Below are 18,380 nucleotides of genomic sequence, written 5' to 3' on the forward strand. Positions count from 1 at the left end.
TTTCAGGCAGTAACAGCAGAAGAAAATGTCTCACCCATATCTGGTAATGTGTAAAAAATCAATTGTCCTTCAGTGCCCAGACAATGTAACAGAACAGCTCTCTTGCGAGCCTCAGGCCAAGTATTTCCAGTTGCATTGATCACCAGTAAGTAATTGTTGAATATCCGTAGCCATGTATTGAATAGCATTGCAGGTTCGCCCGCAAGGCAGGAACAGTGCGGGAGAAGGCACATTCATAGCCATTTTCAGAAAATACCAGCCAAAAGCATAAAAACAATCTTTGGGTTCACTTGTGGTCAGTTTGTAGTGATGGATGGTGCACAATCACGAGGAGGCAGGTTGGATTAGAACAAACGTTTACTTAACTCAAGGATCATGTAGGCAGCCATCATTACATTCTATTCACGTCAAAACAGGAAACAGCATAAAACATAGCACCACCTAGTGGTGCAAGAGGGTAACATGAACATCAATATAAACAGAACACAACATAAATGTTCAATGTCATCTTTTCCTTTTCTTAATAAAACTTTTCAAAACAGTATGGTAGTGTGTTATCCAAACAACGTTTTACAGGCTGGCTTTGTATGCAGACATAAACAATCATATGTATTTAATGTAAAGTGAAAACTTAATTAACTTCTAATTAGCATGTAATACATGGTCAAAAAACTCTTGTCTCCCACTTTATCCTCATGTCTTATCAAACTCTTCTGAGATACTATAGAAATCTTAAGCTATTAAAGAAGTAGCCAAGCCTTGGCTAATGTGATAAGAATTTAGCATCAACAAGCATTAGCATCAACTTCTAACTAGCATGTAGCCTAATACAGCATGTAGTCAATAAAAAAATCTAGCCTGAATGCTACCATTTTATCCTCATTCTTTGAGACAAACATATGGGCATTTGGCCATATAAATCCACGCAAAAAGCGTTTGTTTGCACCTTCAACACATTCGCTTAAAGCGTGTGATGTATGTTTGTCTCAAAGAATATCCTATCAAACCTTTCTGATATCCTACAGAAATATGCAGGAATTGATGTGACATTTCATACTATACCTTGCCAAGTGAAAAGAAAACTTCAATGAAAAGAACACCAATGCTTTGATGTAGCTAACTTCAATGCAACCTCAAACTTCAACGTAGCTACTAGCTAGCTGGATGTATCAAAGAGGTTTAGCTCCATTAGAGCTCCACCTAGTGGCCAAATTTATTGGCTGTTCATTATAATATTCTTTATCTCAGTGGGACTTTCCTGGTTAAATAAATGAAAAAAAATATACACACACACACACACACACACACACACACACACACACACACACACACATTATTGGGTGCTACAAGGCTATAAAAAGTTTTAGTCGCCTAACCACTGTCACTTAAATAATGCAATGACAACTGTAATTGGAACTTCAGTTTATGTTTGTAACTAGTTTATCAACAGCTAAATCCAGGAAGTAATTATTTGAGGTTTAATATTGTAATGACTGATCAATGCATTACAAATGTTTATTTTCCCCACAAATATGTTTATTACAACAATAATTGTTTGTAAGGTATGGCAACAGGCATGGGTGCAAGTCCATGAATACTGGGATGGTATCCAGCGCTTTACCCATGCCCCCATCCATAGGGTTAGTGGTCATGTCAGGAAGGGCATCCGACGTAACATTTTGCTAAATTGGTATGTGGACCGACAACACCATACCAGATTGCCAGAGGCCCTGGCTCCTTTCACTGCATTGACTGGCCTGTCGACAGTTTTAAGTGAGCTAAAGACAACTTTTTCTAATCTCCTCCAGTCAGTGGCACTTTCAACTAGCAAAATTAAGCGACAAGGAAAACCAACCTAATCAACAATCAGTTTCATATGCATATGCATATTCATACATGACCATAAACTAAACTTAAAGAATAAGTCACATAGATTAATGGTCACATCAATTTGCATATGAAACCGATCATTGATTAGGTCTTTATGCAACTGTATTGTTTATAAGGGTGGGGATACCTGCACTCAGTTGAGACTGAAAAAGTTACTTAGATGAGTGATGAAGTGTTTCTCCCAATAAATGCTGTGTCCAGATGAACTGATTCAACTTTCTGTGATTTCCTTGCCTGGATTATTAAGCATGCAAAGCCATTCTTCCTTCCACAGTAATGCATGTAGCATTACAGTGAAATAGGGTGTACCCCAAGGCTCAGTTCTTGGTCCTCTCTATAATTACTGTAATGTTCTGTTTTCAGGTCTGCCACATGCTAGTACTAAAAGTCTTCAGATGGTTCAGAATGCTGCAGCTAGAATCCTAATTAAAACTAGAAAATTTTACCTTATTACACCAATTTTTGCCTCCCTTCATTGGCTTCCTATCGATGTTAGACCAGACTTCAAGGTGCTTCTGCTGACTTATAAAATCCTAAATGGGCTTGCCCTATCTTACCTGTCTGGTCTTCTTAAACCATACATTCCATCTTGAGCGCTTCACTCTCAAAATACAGGGCTCCTTTGTGTACCCAAAGTTAACAAGAAGTCAGCTGGTGGCAGGGTCTTTTCCTATTGGGTCCCATTCTTGTGGAATAACCTGCCTGCTGCCAGCAGACAATCAGAGTATGTTGAGTCCTTTAAATCTAAACTTAAAACTCATCTTTTTGCCTTAGCCTACAATTAGTTGCCTTTGAGTGCTTCACAACCTGTACAGCATGACTGGTCGGTTTCTGTCTCAATGAATTTACCAAGCACTGTTCTGCCGATGAGATTATAGCTTATAGATTATTGACTATTGCAAACTGTTCTCTTTTTCCACATGTTTTTTCTCTCTCTCTGAATGATGTCTACTCATTTCTCTTCTTCTGTATGTCAATGGTGTGATGTGTGTCTTTTGTGTGTATGTGTAGTCTGTCCTCCTCCCAGGTCTCCATGGTGATGGTGGTCACCGCCTGGACACTGCTTGGCATCCCCCTAATCACATTTTTTACATATCTTACAAATCTATTTAATTTTGTTATCCTGCGTCAATGTTATATCCTTCTCTCACTCTGATGTGTGACTATTGTTTTTTCTTGTCTCTTCTCCCGCGTATGTGAATGGTATGATGTTAGTCTCCCCTGTGTGCATGTGTAATCTGTCCTCCTGTCAGGTCTACATGGTGATGGTGGTCGCATGGCTCAGATCCTGGGCTGTTCCGGTGGCATCTGGACTCTGCTTGGCATCCTCCTCATCATATTCTTCATATATTTTATAATTCCATTATAATTCTGTTATCCTCTTTCAATGTTGTATTCTGTAAATTGTGTCCACAAAAAATCCATTGTACGTTGTCTATCTTGGGAGAGAGATCCCTCCTCTGTTGCTCTCCCTGAGGTTTCTTCCCATTTTTTCTCCCTGTTAAAGTTTTTTTAGGGAGTTGTTCCTTATACGTTAAGAGGGTCTAAGGACAGGATGCTGTGTTGCTGTAAAGCCCATGGAGGGACATTTGTAATTTCGGATAATGGGCTATACAATTGACTTGACTTGAAAATTGACTTGAAAATTGACTCTCTTTACATCGCACCTCTTGGACAAAGTATACAAAGCTATGGAATAAATTGCCACTGCTATATTGATGTTACTGTGTTGTATTTACCTGTGAAGTCAGACAATCACTCTCATATCAGAAATTTAGAGGCATGCATGTCTGCAATGAAAAACTGGATATCATCTAACTTCTCACTACTTAATTCTGAGAGAACCTGAGAGACTGGTTATTGGCTCTGCTAGATAAAGTCACCTATATGATAAAGTAATTGTGTCTCTTGACAACTATGTGATCTCTCAAAGTTCCACAGGTAAATATTTTGGTTATCAGAAAAAAATCACCTGAGACTCCTTTTTTCCACCTAGGAAATATTGCTAAAATTTGGTCTATACTGTCCCTGGCTGATGCTGACACCCAGATTCATTCGTTTTTCATCCAGATTAGATTGCTGCATGTCCTTTATTCCAGCCTACCACACGCACGTACTAAACACCTTCATTTGGTTCAAAACGCTGATGTTAGATTATCATTTAAACCTAAAAAATGTAATCATATCACACCAATTCAAGCCTCCTGTCACTAGTTCTCCATTCATGCTAGATCTGCCTTTAATGTCGTACTGTTAACCTATAAAATACTTAATGGGTTGCCTCTTCATAACTGTCAGATCTTTTTTTGGGGGGGGGGGCTTTCCCCTCCTCTTTTTCTCCCCAATTGTACTTGGCCAATTACCCTATTTTCCAAGCCATCCTGGTCACTGCTCCACCCCCTCTGCTGGTTCGGGGAGGGCTGCAGATTACCACTCGTCTCCTCCGATACATGTGGAGCTGCCAGCCACATCTTTTCACATGTAACGCCTCAGAGAGTGCGGAGTTTCACCAGGGGGACATAGCATGTGGGAGGATCACGCTATTTCCCCCAGTTCCCCCTCCCCCCGAACAGGCACCCTGACCGACCAGAGGAGTCGCTAGTGCATACCCACATCCAACTTCCCACCTGCAGACATGGCCAATTGTGTCTGTAGGGAACCCCGATCAAGCCAGAGGTAACATGGGGATTCGAACCAACGATCCCCGTGTTGGTAGGCAACGGAATAGACCACTATGCTACTCAAGACGCTCGTAATTGTCAGATCTTATTGAGCCTTATGCACCATCTCATGCCCTCCGTTCTTAAGGTGCAGGCCTCCTCTCTGTCCCCAGCATAACAAAGAAGTCTGCAGACTGTAGAACCTTTTCTTACCAAGCCCCTTTCTTGGAATAGTCTCCTGGCTGGCATCAGAGAATCTGATTATGTAGACTACCAACCTAAACTGAAAACCCATAATTTTTCGTTATCTAGCAGTCAAGTAGTCATTTTAATTCTTTGTTTATCTCCATCATCCTTCTGACCCTTGTCACAATTATCCTCTTTTGGGAGGGTCTCAGTCTCAATGTATATGTATATATACAAACCCCAATTCCAATGAAGTTGGGACGTTGTGTAAAACGTAAATAAAAACAGAATACAATGATTTGCAAATCCTTTTCGACCCATATTCAATTGAATACACTACAAAGACAAGATATTTAATGTTCAAACTGATAAGCTTTATTGTTTTTTTGCAAATATTCACTCATTTTGAATTTGATGCCTGCAACACGTTCCAAAAAAGCTGGGACAGGGGCATGTTTACCACTGTGTTACATCACCTTTCCTTTTAACAACACTCGATAAGCGTTTGGGAACTGAGGAAACTAATTGTTGAAGCTTTGCAGGTGGAATTCTTTCCCATTCTTGCTTGATGTACGACTTCAGTTGCTCAACAGTCCGGGGTCTCCGTTGTCGTATTTTGCGCTTCATAATGTGGCACACATTTCAATGGGAGACAGGTCTGGACTGCAGGCAGGCCAGTCTAGTACCCGCACTCTTTTACTACAAAGCCATGCTGTTGTAACACGTGCAGAATGTGGCTTGGCATTGTCTTGCTGAAATAAGCAGGGACGTCCCTGAAAAAGACGTCGCTTGGATGGCAGTATATGTTGCTCCAAAACCTGCATGTACCTTTCAGCATTAATGGTGCCTTCACAGATGTGCAAGTTACCCATGATGCCATGGGCACCAACACACCCCCATACCATCACAGATGCTGGCTTTTGAACTTTGCGCTGATAACAATCTGGATGGTTCTTTTCCTCTTTAGCCCGGAGGACACGACGTCCATGATTTCCAAAAACAATTTGAAATGTGGACTCCTCAGACCACAGCACACTTTTCCACTTTGCGTCAGTCCATCTCAGATGAACTCGGGCCCAGAGAAGCCGGCGGCGTTTCTGAGTGTTGTTGATATATGGCTTTCGCTTTGCATGGTAGAGTTTTAACTTGCACTTGTAGATGTAGCGATGAACTGTGTTAACTGACATTGGTTTTCCAAAGTGTTCCTGAGCCCACGTGGTAATATCCTTTACAGAATGATGTCGGTTTTTAATGCAGTGCCGCCTGAGGGATCGAAGGTCACGGGCATTCAGTGTTGGTTTTCAGCCTTGCCGCTTATGTGCAGAGATTTCTCCGGATTCTCTGAATCTTTTGATGACATTATGGACTGTAGATAATGAAGTCCCTAAATTCCTTGCAATTGTATGTTGAGCAACATTCTTAAACTGTTGGACTGTTTACTCACGCAGTTGTTCACAAAGTGGTAAACCTCGCCCCATTCTTGCTTGTGAACGATTGAGCCTTTCGGGGATGCTCCTTTTATACCCAAACATGACACTCACCTGTTTCCAATTAACCTGTTCACCTGTGGAATGTTCCAAACAGGTGTTTTTTGAGCATTCCTCAACTTCCCCAGTCTTTTGTTGCCCCTGTCCCAGCTTTTTTGGAACGTGTTGCAGGCATCAAGTTCAAAATGAGTGAATATTTGTAAAAAACAATAACGTTTATCAGTTTGAACATTAAATATCTTGTGTTTGTAGTGTATTCAATTGAATATAGGTCAAAAAGGATTTGCAAATCATTGTATTCTGTTTTTATTCACGTTTTACACAATGTCCCAACTTCATTGGAATTGGGGTTTGTAAGACTGTCGGTCCTCCCATAATTTCTTAAGTCTTTTACTGTTGATGAGAATGTTCCTAAGTCCTCTCTCAAAGTATTTCACCATTATAACCCTCTGTTTGTATCTCTGAAAGTCATGAGCAGTGACAGCCATGATTGCCCATGTTGTGTACCTGTCTCCCCCTCTCTATCTTTCATTCAGGACCCAAATTCTTCTTCTAATGACTGCCCCACAGCCCCATCCCCATCTCTCTCTGGACTCACCAACAACTTTGGGCTCTAGGATCCTGTTTGTTCAGTGTCTGGTCTTCCCTTGGTCACAGCCCCTCCTCCTGGAGATTTACGCAGCTATTTGCATTCTAGTTTATAATTGCTTTTGCATCATTTGTTTTGGCTAAAACCAGTTTGCATCATTCTCATCACTTCTCTGCTCTTCTTACTCCCTCCATGTGAATGCTATGCCAGAGACTGCACGTGTGTACCAGTATCTGAGAAAGTTTTGTTTTGGCCAACCAAAGAACTACCACACCTTAGCCTCTAGGAAACTACTATTTTAGGTAGCACAGTGCAGTAGCTCTGTGACTAGCTATTGTGTTATCAGTCATGTGTGAGCTGTTAAATATGACACAAACTCTGCTGGAGTCATCCATGAAAATAATCTAGCCTGTTATTTCACAATCAGGAAAAATGTATCCAAGATAGTTTTTTGATATACATCCATTCTTATCACATGAAACCATGATAATACCACTAACAGATTCAGATGCCCAGAATACCTTGATTTTTATGGGACCAGCAGGAAAGCAAAGAGCCCAGGAAAGTTTTCTTTGTGTGTGTGTGTATGTGTATCAGTGTTCTTACCGCGATAGGCAGGATGGAACCCTTGTACTCGAGGTTTACCACGGCAACCGTTACCGAGGAAACATCCTGGAGCAGTTGGATGAGGGGCTGAAGGGAGTGAGGGAGGACAGACGCGAGGGCTGGTGGGGGTGGGGAAGAGAGGGGCAGAGAAAGTCAGAATACTGGACTTAAATGCAGTGGTGGATAAAACTAGCCCACTTACTACTGGGCTATGAAAGGCCAACATATGATCGTACAAAGGGAACTCCAAATGTAAAGATGGCTATCCAGTAGATAAACTAAATTAGCCAACTTCAAGTTTTATGAACTCTAAACAAAACATGTATTTACAAACGCTTAATAAAAGTAAAAAAAGGTGAATACTGTAACAACCTAGATTGTATTGAGTTTCATAATTTTGACTAGGGATGTCCTGATCCAATCCATGGCATCGGTATCGGGTCGATACTGCCCCAGAATACTGGACCGGATATCGAAGGGGAGAAAAAAATATGATCCAATACCTATCCGATATAAATCATGGGGAAATCTAGCTTAAACCATCGCCTAAATGCTTGTATATTACATTTTCTTCTTTGTCTACTTCTTCATCTTTTTCTCCTTCCGTCTTCTTTCTGGCTTTCTTCTTCATATTAGCATTTCCTGTGCCACATGCCTCCAGTTAAGTGGCGCAGCGTGTCAAGTGATAGCAACAGTAGTAGCCAATTAGTCGCATGTGTATGAGCGTTAGCCACCTGTAGAATCGTCATGTCAGTGGTGTGGAAGTATTTTAACCTTAAAGAGGAAAAAAAATCCAACAGCCGAATGTAAAATTTGCAGTGCAAATGTTTCGAGGGGTGGCAGCGCTGTTGGTCAGTTTAACACCACAAACTTAATTAAGCATTTGGAAAAACACCACATGGAACAACACTAGGAATTTCTGCATGCAACAGCTGCAAAGAAAAGCAAAATGCTCCAACAGCAGACACTGATGGAACAGGCGAGAGAAACTGCCCCCAGACAGCAACAAGACGAAATCGATGAGAGAAGCTAGTTCAGCTTATTGTCCTGGATGACCAACCCCTTTCGGTGATAGAAAATGTGGGGTTTTGACCCTTAATCGAGCCTCGCTACACTTTGTCCAGTCGCCATTACATAACGCAAAAGGCCATCCCTCATATGCATAATGGAGTTTGTAATTTTCTCTCCAAACTTTTAGAGAATGTAGGCACGGTTAGTTTCACAACAAAATGTGCAGCCTAAGTGTCATATTTGCACATTTTGCACATATCAAAAGTCTAAACGCAGACATAATGTTTAATCAGGAGACACATTTATTTAACTCTGACCAGCATAAACTAAGTAGGCCTTGGATTGGACAGGTACTCCATTCCAAATTTAATTTGAAAACAAGGGGTACAGCCATACTAATTATAAAACATGTACATTTTACTCCTAACACCGTCATCACCGACATAAATGGCCGCTATGTCATTGCCTCTGGTATACTTTATCAGAAACCAGTCGTTTTAGCATCCGTTTATGCCCCCAACTGGGATGACGATAGCTTTATAAAATTGCTGCTGTCCTCTATTCCAACTTTAAATACACACTTAATGATACTGGGAGGAGACATGAATTGTGTTAGAGACCCAACACTTGACAGATCCTGCCGAAGACATATTGTATCCTCAAAAATGTCTCAGACTCTCTCCGCTTTTATGGACCAATATGGTTATGTTGACCCATGGAGATTTCAAAACCCCTCACTAGAAAATATTAGTTTTTCTCCCATGCACATCGTTCATTCTTTCATATAGATTATTTCATCGTGGATAAAATACTCATCCCATCTATTGTATTCACCAGTAACTATATCAGACCATTCTACTGTGATTCTAGACCTTCACTTGGACCTTAAGCCCAAGGGATTTAGATCGTGGCATTTTGACCCTCTTTTGTTAGCTGATAAAAACTTTTGCAGTTACATCTCTGAGTCAATTACATTCTTTTCTGAGACAAATAAAAATGAAGAGACTCCCGCACCTCTGATATGGGAAACCCTCAAAGCCTTGGGGGTAAAATTATTTCACACATGTCTCATGCCAATAAACCTCATAGAGCACACCAAAAGGAACTAGAAGAGTCTATTGCCAACATAGACAACCAGCTCACAACTAATCAATCACCCAATCTATATAAAGAAAGGATGGGACTCAAAACGGAACTCGATCTTCTACCAAGAGAGGCAGGAAGTCTCTTACTGCACTCTCGGGGAACCATGTATGAACATGGAGACAAGTCTGGTCGCTTATTGGCCCACGAACTGAAGGCCAAGATTGCATCAAATCAAATCACCCAGATTAGAGATGATTTAGGCTCCCTTACTTCTGACCCGGGTGAGATTAATAATATCTTTATGGCATTCTACTCCCAGCTTTACACATCAGAATCTACCAAGGATGAAGCTCGACTGCTTAACTTTTTTGAGAATTTAGACATGCCCAAGATTTCTATCAGCAATTGCCAAATGCATGATGCCCCCTTAATGCTTTCTAAAATCAGAGAAGCCATTAAGTCAATGCACAGTGGCAGGTCCCTAACCCTAACCCTAGGCCCTGATGGGTACCTGGTGGAATTTTATAAAAAGTTTTCACATCAGTTAGCCCCATTATTACTTAAAATATTTAATCGGTCTCACCACCAGGGCTTGCTGCCACCTACCCTTACGCAGGCCTCTATCTCTTTGATTTTTAAGAAAGGCAAGGATCTGTTGAACTGTGCGTCACATCATCCAATCTCACTTTTATTTGTGGATGTAAAAATATTAGCTAAAGTCTTTGCTCGGCGATTAGAATATGTTATGCCCTCAATCATTTCGGAAGATCAGACGGGATTCATAAAGGGGAAGGACTCTTTCACGAACATACGAAGACTTCTCAGCATTATTCACACTCCACCCTGTACTGAACCACAGGTGATCATATCTCTTGACGCTGAGAAAGCCTTCGACAGGGTGGAGTGGGCCTATTTGTTTGCTACGCTACGACAATTCGGCTTTAGTGAAGGCCTTATTTCATGGATACAATTACTTTACTCTTCCCCTCACGGATCGGTGTGTACAAACACCCACTGCTCTGAACCCTTCCCTGTGTTCCGTGGGACATGCCAGGGATGTCCATTGTTGCTGCTCTTGTTCGCGATTGCTATTGAGCCACTGTCGACTGCTGTAAAGGCAGAAAGCAGGCTTAAGGGCATCCGGAGGTGGGGTACAGAACATAGTCTCACTATATGCTGATGACCTGCTGTTATTTGTGCGTGACCCCTTGTCTAGTATCCCTCATATTCTTTCAGTCTTGGAATCTTTTGGTGTGCTCTCAGTTATAAATTAAATATCCAAAAAAAGTGTATGTTTCCCTATCAATCAATTGGCTGAAGATTTACCAATGTCATCAATACCTTTCAAACTATCTAACTCAGGATTTAAATATGTTTGCATCGTTATTACTCGAGCCATTCATTCAATACGCGAACAAAACCTTACGGAACTAATGGCAACAGTCAAATCTGACCTACAGAGGTGGAGTCATCTACCACTTTCAGAGTACAGATTATCAAAATGAACATTTTACCTAGATACTTATGTATATGTTTTCCAATGTATCCCTATCTTTTTGCTTTGATTGTTTTTCAACTCTCTTGACGGCATTATGTCCTTGTTTATCTGGGCTGGTAAGCACGCCTTGCTACAGAGCAGCGGTCGGGAACCTATGGCTCGCGAGCCATATATGGCTCTTCCGGTGACGGCATATGGCTCCCAGACAATTTTGAGTTGAAAATTATTTTTTTTTCAAAAAAATCAGTTTGGAACTGATTTTAAAATACTTGTGATATTTCTTAATAATACTGTGTCATTTTAAAGTAAACAGAAATTAGTTTTGAAGATAAATTTCACGGGTCACGGGTCACCCGTGGGTCGGGTCGGGAACCAATGGCTCGCGAGCATGTCCGGGTCATTGTAAAGGTGAAGAAATCAATTTTATCAGATAGCCAACTAGTTTATCCGCTTCAACCCTTGTAACGGAAAAGATGGCAAAAAGAAAAAAAGACGATGATTACCGTGCATTCCAGGCTGCGTGCACAGAGGAATTTGCATTTGTGGAGAGAGCAGGATCTGCGGTATGTCTAATATGCAATGATAAAATTGCATCGATGAAACGGTCAAATATAAAGCGGCACTTCGATACGCACCATGCTTCATTTGCATCGAAATCTCCAGCGGGGGACAGCAGGAAAAGGGCATGCGAGGAGCTACAGCGGAGAGTGCAGACGAGTCAGCAGCAACTACGTGTGTGGACCAAGCAAGGTGACGGGAATTCCGCTAGCTTTGCGGGGGCTTTGGCAATAGTAAGGAATGGAAAGTCATTCACAGATGGCGAGTATGCCAAAACATTCATGCTTGATGTGGCCAATGAACTGTTTGATGACTTCCCAAATAAAGACAAGATAATCAAACGAATAAAAGACATGCCCCTGTCAGCAAGAACTGTGCACGATCGTAGCATCATGATGGCAAATCAAGTCGAGGAAACACAAATTAAGGACATAAACGCCGGGACATACTTTTCTCTCGCGTTAGATGAGTCAACAGACGTTAGCCATCTATCTCAGTGCAGTATCATTGCCAGGTATGCTGCAGGTGACACACTGCGTGAGGAAAGCTTGGCTGTTTTGCCAATGAAAGGGACAACAAGAGGAGAGGATTTATTCATGTCTTTCATTGAGTTTGCTAAAGAAAAAAAAACTACCGATGGATAAACTTATTTCTGTCTGTACTGATGGTGCACCCTGTATGTTGGGGAAGAACAAAGGATTTGTAGCGCTTCTCCGTGAACATGAAAAGAGAGCCATCCTAAGTTTTCATTGCATCCTGCACCAGGAGGCGCTTTGCGCTCAGACGTGTGGCCAGGAGCTTGGCGAGGTGATGTCTCTGGTCATTCGAGTGGTCAACTTTATTGTTGCCCGAGCTTTAAATGATCGCCAGTTTAAAGCTCTGTTAGAAGAAGTTGGGAATCATTATCCCGGTCTGCTTTTACACAGCAACGTGCGTTGGTTGTCAAGGGGGAAGGTGCTCAGCCGTTTTGCAGCTTGCCTGAGTGAAATCCGGACTTTTCTTGAAATGAAAGGCGTCAAGCATCCTGAGCTAGACAACACTGACTGGCTCCTGCAGTTTCACTATCTCGTGGACATAACTGGCCATCTGAACCAGCTCAATGTGAAAATGCAAGGTATTGGAAATACAATCTCATCCCTTCAATAAGCAGTGTTTGCATTTGAAAGCAAGCTGGAAGTCTTTCTCAGGGACATTGAAACAGGTCGTCTTCTGCACTTTGAAAGACTGCAACAATTTAGAGATGCATGCTTAGCAAGTGACTCCACTCGACATCTGGATCTCCAGCAGCTAGCTGGCTTTACGTTCAATCTCCTGCAGTCATTCAAAGCACGTTTTGGAGAATTTCGTGCGCGCACTGGTCTTTTCAAGTTCATCACTCATCCACATGAGTGTGCAGTGGACAAAATCGACCTGACATGCATCCCCGGGGTCTCTATCGGAGACTCTGAGCTGGAAGTTGCTGACCTGAAGGCATCAGACATGTGGATGAGTAAGTTCAAGTCACTTAATGGAGAGTTGGAAAGTCTTGCGCGACAGCGAGCAGAGCTGGCGAGGGAACACAAGTGGACAGAAATTAAAAATCTTCAACCTGAAGACCAGCTGATTCTTAAAACTTGGAACGAGCTTCCTGTGACATACCACACAGTGCAGCGTGTGAGTATTGCCGTATTGACCATGTTTGGCTCTACATATGCATGTGAACAGTCTTTCTCGCATATGAGGAACATTAAGACCAACCTACGCTCACGTTTAACTGATGGAAGCCTCAACGCCTGCATGAAGCTCAACCTCACCACGTATGAACCAGACTACAAGGCCATCAGCAAAACCATGCAGCACCAGAAGTCGCATTAAAAGTAAGACATATTTAATTTATTATACGTTAAAAATACTATATGGCTCTCAATGAAATATATTTAGAAATATTTGGCTTTTATGGCTCTCCCAGTCAAAAAGGTTCCCGACCCCTGCTACAGAGAGACAGGTCATTGGGTGGGCTTGGCTTACCCAACTTCCATGGCTACTACTGGGCCACCAATGCACACAAGGTCGTGCTCTGGTTTGTTTCGCCTCAGAGTAGCTGGTATCAGACTGAGGCTGACTCATGCTCTTCAGCTTCACCCCCGGCCTTGGCATGCAGCACCCTACCCTCTCCCCCTCGCAGTACACATCTAACCCCATTGTTATCGGCACTCTGAGAATCTGGGCACAGATTAGGTGTCACTTTGGGTGGCTCACTCTCCCCCAGGTGACCCCTGTTTGCAATAATCATTTATTTTTGCCAGCTGGAATTGACTCTAAATTTACCTCTCTAAAGAGGAAAGACATCCACCACTTTGAAAACTTTTAAATAGACAGCCTATTTGCTACCTTTGATCAATTATGTGCAGCTTTTGATTTTGGCAGCTCTGATTTTTTTTTAGATATTTTCAGCTATGGGATTTTGCTAGAACCCCCCAGTTCCACCAAATCCTGCCCCCCCAATGGTGTAGATGTTATACTTAGAGCCAGATCCTTACCCAAGGGCCATGTCTCCTACTTTTATGGCCTCTTATCCCCAGTGGATGAGTCTATCATTAACAAGATCAGAACCGATTGGGAGAATGAATTGCAGATTACATTCTCTGATCATTTCTGGGAAGAAGCCCTAAGAGCTATCAACACATCCTCCAGCTGCACCAGACTTAGCCTTATACAGTTCAAGGTACTTCATAGACTTCATTATAGCAAGACTAAAATTTCCAGATTTTACCCAGATAGACTAGATGTACACAAGCCTCCTGTGATCTTACCCACATGATCTGGTCGTGCCCCAAATTGAGTTGATTCTGGCAATCATTTTTTGATGCGCTTTCAGAAATTTTAAAACTCGAAATCCCTCCCTTCCCTCATGTAGCTATTTTTAGTAGACCTCCAGACGAAATCACTACAACAACCATCCAAACCAACGTTATCATGTTCACCTCCTTGATCGCCCGTAGGAAAAGTCTCCTTTTATGGAAGTCCAGCCTGCCACCTTCATTTAAATCCTGGCTGCTTGATATTCTGTCTCTCCTAAAACTGGAGAAAATTAAATTTACACTGAGAGGTTCCTCCGATAGATTTTACTCTCACTGGAGACCATTATACCAGCTTCCCCCTGGCAGGGTGTTGCAGTAATGTATGCCTTGTGTCTGCCTGTATCAGGCACAGGTTTCACTGCCTGTCTGCCACACGGCCCCCATATAAGATCTCTGTATACGAAGGGGTATACGAAGGCTGTGTGTGTGCAGTAGTACGCATGTTGTGTCTTCCTGACCTTCGGCTCTTCATTAGTCCAGCATAACGGGCTGAATGTCAGCAACTACCAACTATTCTTTTCTAGTGTTTGTTTATATGTCTTTATTATTGTGATTTTTTTACTTTTTGATTACTTGTGTCACTGTGTATGTAAGTGCTCGATTTGACTTCATGCTTCACGCACTGTTTCAATCCCGTCAAGGAGGACTGTGGGGCAGGAATCATCTAGTGGGCTTATAGGGGCCCTGGTTTGAGGTAAAGCGGGTTTGAAATTGTAAAATACGAAAATACCTGTTCTTTTGTAGTTGTGCGGTTGTATTACATTCTTGTCCTAATAAAATATTGGAAAAAAAAACAACAAAAAAACAACAACAACAACAACAGCAAAGCACACTCTGCAGGCATGAAAATGGGTCAGGGGTGAAAAAGGTGAGAAGGATATGACCCTCTAGGGGGGGTCCGGGGGCATGCTCCCCCGGAAGAAAATTTTGAACATTTTATATTTAAATGCATCAATCTGGTGCACTTTGAGAGAAAAATCAAGCATAATTACAAGATAGTATGTATATGTTCACATTATGCTATATAAGAAACAAGACTAACAACTTCTCTCATGAAATGCGCAAGAGCGCAGCTTTAATATAGGGTAATAGTGGCAAAACAAGATAGGAATACTAACATGTGTATGAGTGTAGTTTATATCTTTTTGGCAGAGAATGCACCGTGCAAATCCTTGTTTATTGATCTTCCGGAAGACATCTGACAGATGGAATGAGAGCTCTTGTTCTTTCACTCTTATTTTCCCTTCTAGTTTAAGCCACGAACAATTCCAGCTGCATTTGATGCCTGCATCCACTTGTTTTACAAGAAGAGCATCTTTCTCTCCTAACACACTCATTCTGGAAAAACAATGTTCACGTTAGTAGGGTTAACTTCTAGCTTAACTGATAAGTGGTGGTTGTTCACACTTGGATCTGACGTTACATGTTATACAGATATCTGTCCACTTGAAATCAGATGTGTAAACGAGTGTTTCACAAGTTCAGATAAGTAACTTAGACTATAGGCCTAACGTTACCCTAACCCACAGACTAAAATTGAAAATTGTTTTACACACAAAGTTAGGCCTACATACATAGTTGGATTTCAGATTAAAAGGCATCCGGTATTTACAGTTACAATATAGTAGGTTAATAAGTAACATTACGTCCCTTCCACTGACTAACATTACTCAACATAATTCTGTGAATGTAAAGTTACACGATGTATTTCGCTACGCTCGTCTGTGCTTTAGCGTGATCCTGGAACAGCCAGGCACTAGAGAGCCCCCAGGCTTGAGCCACTCATAAATCGACGGTTACAGTCCAGTTCTTTGATATAAGCCTGTCCTGTGACACATACACATAGGACATTGAAATTATGATATTGGATTGGAGTCGTGACAACTTTCTCTTTCGGCTACACAACATGCACCATTTATTCCTTCCACCATTACAACAACAAAAACCCGCGCAGCGGAAGTGTATCACTGCAAACCCGAACTGAGAAAACAGCAGCTGTAAACCAACATTCCTACTAGCTCAATAAGGGGAATTATGTATCCCCATAACCACTAAAATATTGTTAACGTTCGCTAACGTAACGTTAGCTAATTTGTTGACTCAGATTCTACAATGTGAGTTAGCTAACTTAGAACACAAAAAGCTAGCTAACATTAGCTAGCTAGCGTTAACATTACCTCAGCCTCCCACCGCACCAGTTCCTCAGTCCACACGTCCTGAAATGGGTTTTAGAGATTTTGAGAATTAGCCAACAGTTAACGTTCATCGTGTTTCTTTTTGTGGGATAATGTTAGCTATACAACCTAGTCTGCCGCGTATACGGTGTAAGCTAACGTTAGCTAACGTTACCCTACTAACTAGCTAGCTAACAATTTTCCACAAAACGCAAATCTCTCCACCTGTCAGTGTGGAATATAGCCAACGTATGCGTCGATGACATGCGGATTCTTTATTAAATCTCTAGCTAGTGATAGATTAGCTACCTGAAATCATGTAGGACTAGGCTATGTCAACAGAGCTCCTGAGTAACGTTATACATCAGAAAATATTGAAATGATTGAAACGCTCACCAAATTCAGTCAGGCAGGCATCAGTCAGCTAACGTTAGTCCAAAGAGTCGTCTTCCCTCAGCCCCATGGAATGCTCAGCCCCGTGCGCTGCTCCATTAATCGCTTTGGTCAGCACAAGCACTCGCTGCACGAGCACTTCACGAACCAATCGGGTAGCGGTACCTTCCCAGAGAAGACTGGTGACGCGAGGCCCCTCGCGCTCGTAGGGGGAATATTTTTGTCAATGAAAAAGGCGAATTCGAATTCGATAGGCCAGCTCACCATGGCTCCGCGCTCTCGTGTATAACTCCATGTCCGGTCCATACCCCCCCCCCAACATTTTTTTTCATCGGATCTACACGATTCACGTAGGTCACCTATTTCGGATTCAAAACGGCGAATTTCGCCGAAAGGTGAGTGATTTTCATGCCTGCATTTGGGTGTAATTTTCATCACCTTGTTAGCCAAGACGCACCCAAATACACCTCCATATGCCCACAGACACTGATGCACGCATGTTACAAACATACCGTGCCACATTCATAAATGTTAACACAAAACATTAACGTGGCATGTCATAACTGTCATGCTGTAACCTAAAAGTAATCTTCCCTCTGTTGATCTAATTGGACATTCAATTAAGAAACAGCGGCAATTTGATTCATAATAATTAATGGCTTGCATCTCAAACACGTGTTGTTAAGAGTATTCTCTACTTTTCCTAAATGCAAAAATTGTCATGCACAGCTGGAGAGATAGAGAAAATGAATGGCCCTGGGCTTTGATGCTCTTGGCTCTGTCTACGATAACTGAAATAATGTAGATTATATTATGTCAGATTGTTATCAAGCCAAATCTGTGATGTTATTTCAAAACATGGTATCTCCAACATCTTGTCAACTATTATTTGATGGCATCACTGGCCTTTAAACCATCAAATCAAAATGAAGTCTTTTTGTTTGGTTTTGATACTTCTGGAATAAAAATTAATCCTATTGTTTTAAGTTTAAGTTTCCTTTATTAATCCCCTTGGGGAAATTCAGTTACTGCAAATTAACCCATCCTAGCTGTGATCTGTGTAGCTAGGAGCAGTGGGCTGCTGCCTTCATGCTGTGCCTGGGGACCAACTCCAGTTCTTTTTCCATTGCCTCACTCAGGTGCACAGACAGGAGTATAAACCCTAACATGCATGTTTCTTTTGATGATCGGGGAAACCAGAGCACCCGGAGAGAACCCATCGCAGACACGGGGAGAACATGCAAACTCCACACAGAAGACGACCTGGGATAACCCCGAAGGTTGGACAAACCTGGGGTTCGAACCCAGGACAGCGCTAACCACTGGGTCATCGTGCCGCCAAACTTTATTTAAATAGAACTTGGTTCGTGTTTTCCAGGTGATTCTATGCTTCCAACACAAA

The 18,380-nt window shown here is 41.9% G+C and overlaps 1 protein-coding gene across 3 annotated transcripts in view; it reads right to left on the minus strand.

The window, feature by feature from the left end:
- The window catches only part of ppox (protoporphyrinogen oxidase), a 139,194-nt gene that overhangs the window by 50,167 nt on the left and 70,647 nt on the right, over positions 1-18,380 (minus strand). For all 3 annotated transcript variants that reach the window (XM_056285920.1, XM_056285919.1, XM_056285918.1), the window contains one exon: positions 7,419-7,537. In XM_056285920.1, the coding sequence (XP_056141895.1) occupies positions 7,419-7,537 (119 nt within the window). The remainder of the gene's footprint in view (positions 1-7,418; positions 7,538-18,380) is intronic.

Source organism: Lampris incognitus, chromosome 9 (assembly GCF_029633865.1).
Source record: "Lampris incognitus isolate fLamInc1 chromosome 9, fLamInc1.hap2, whole genome shotgun sequence".
Lineage (NCBI taxonomy): Eukaryota > Metazoa > Chordata > Actinopteri > Lampriformes > Lampridae > Lampris > Lampris incognitus.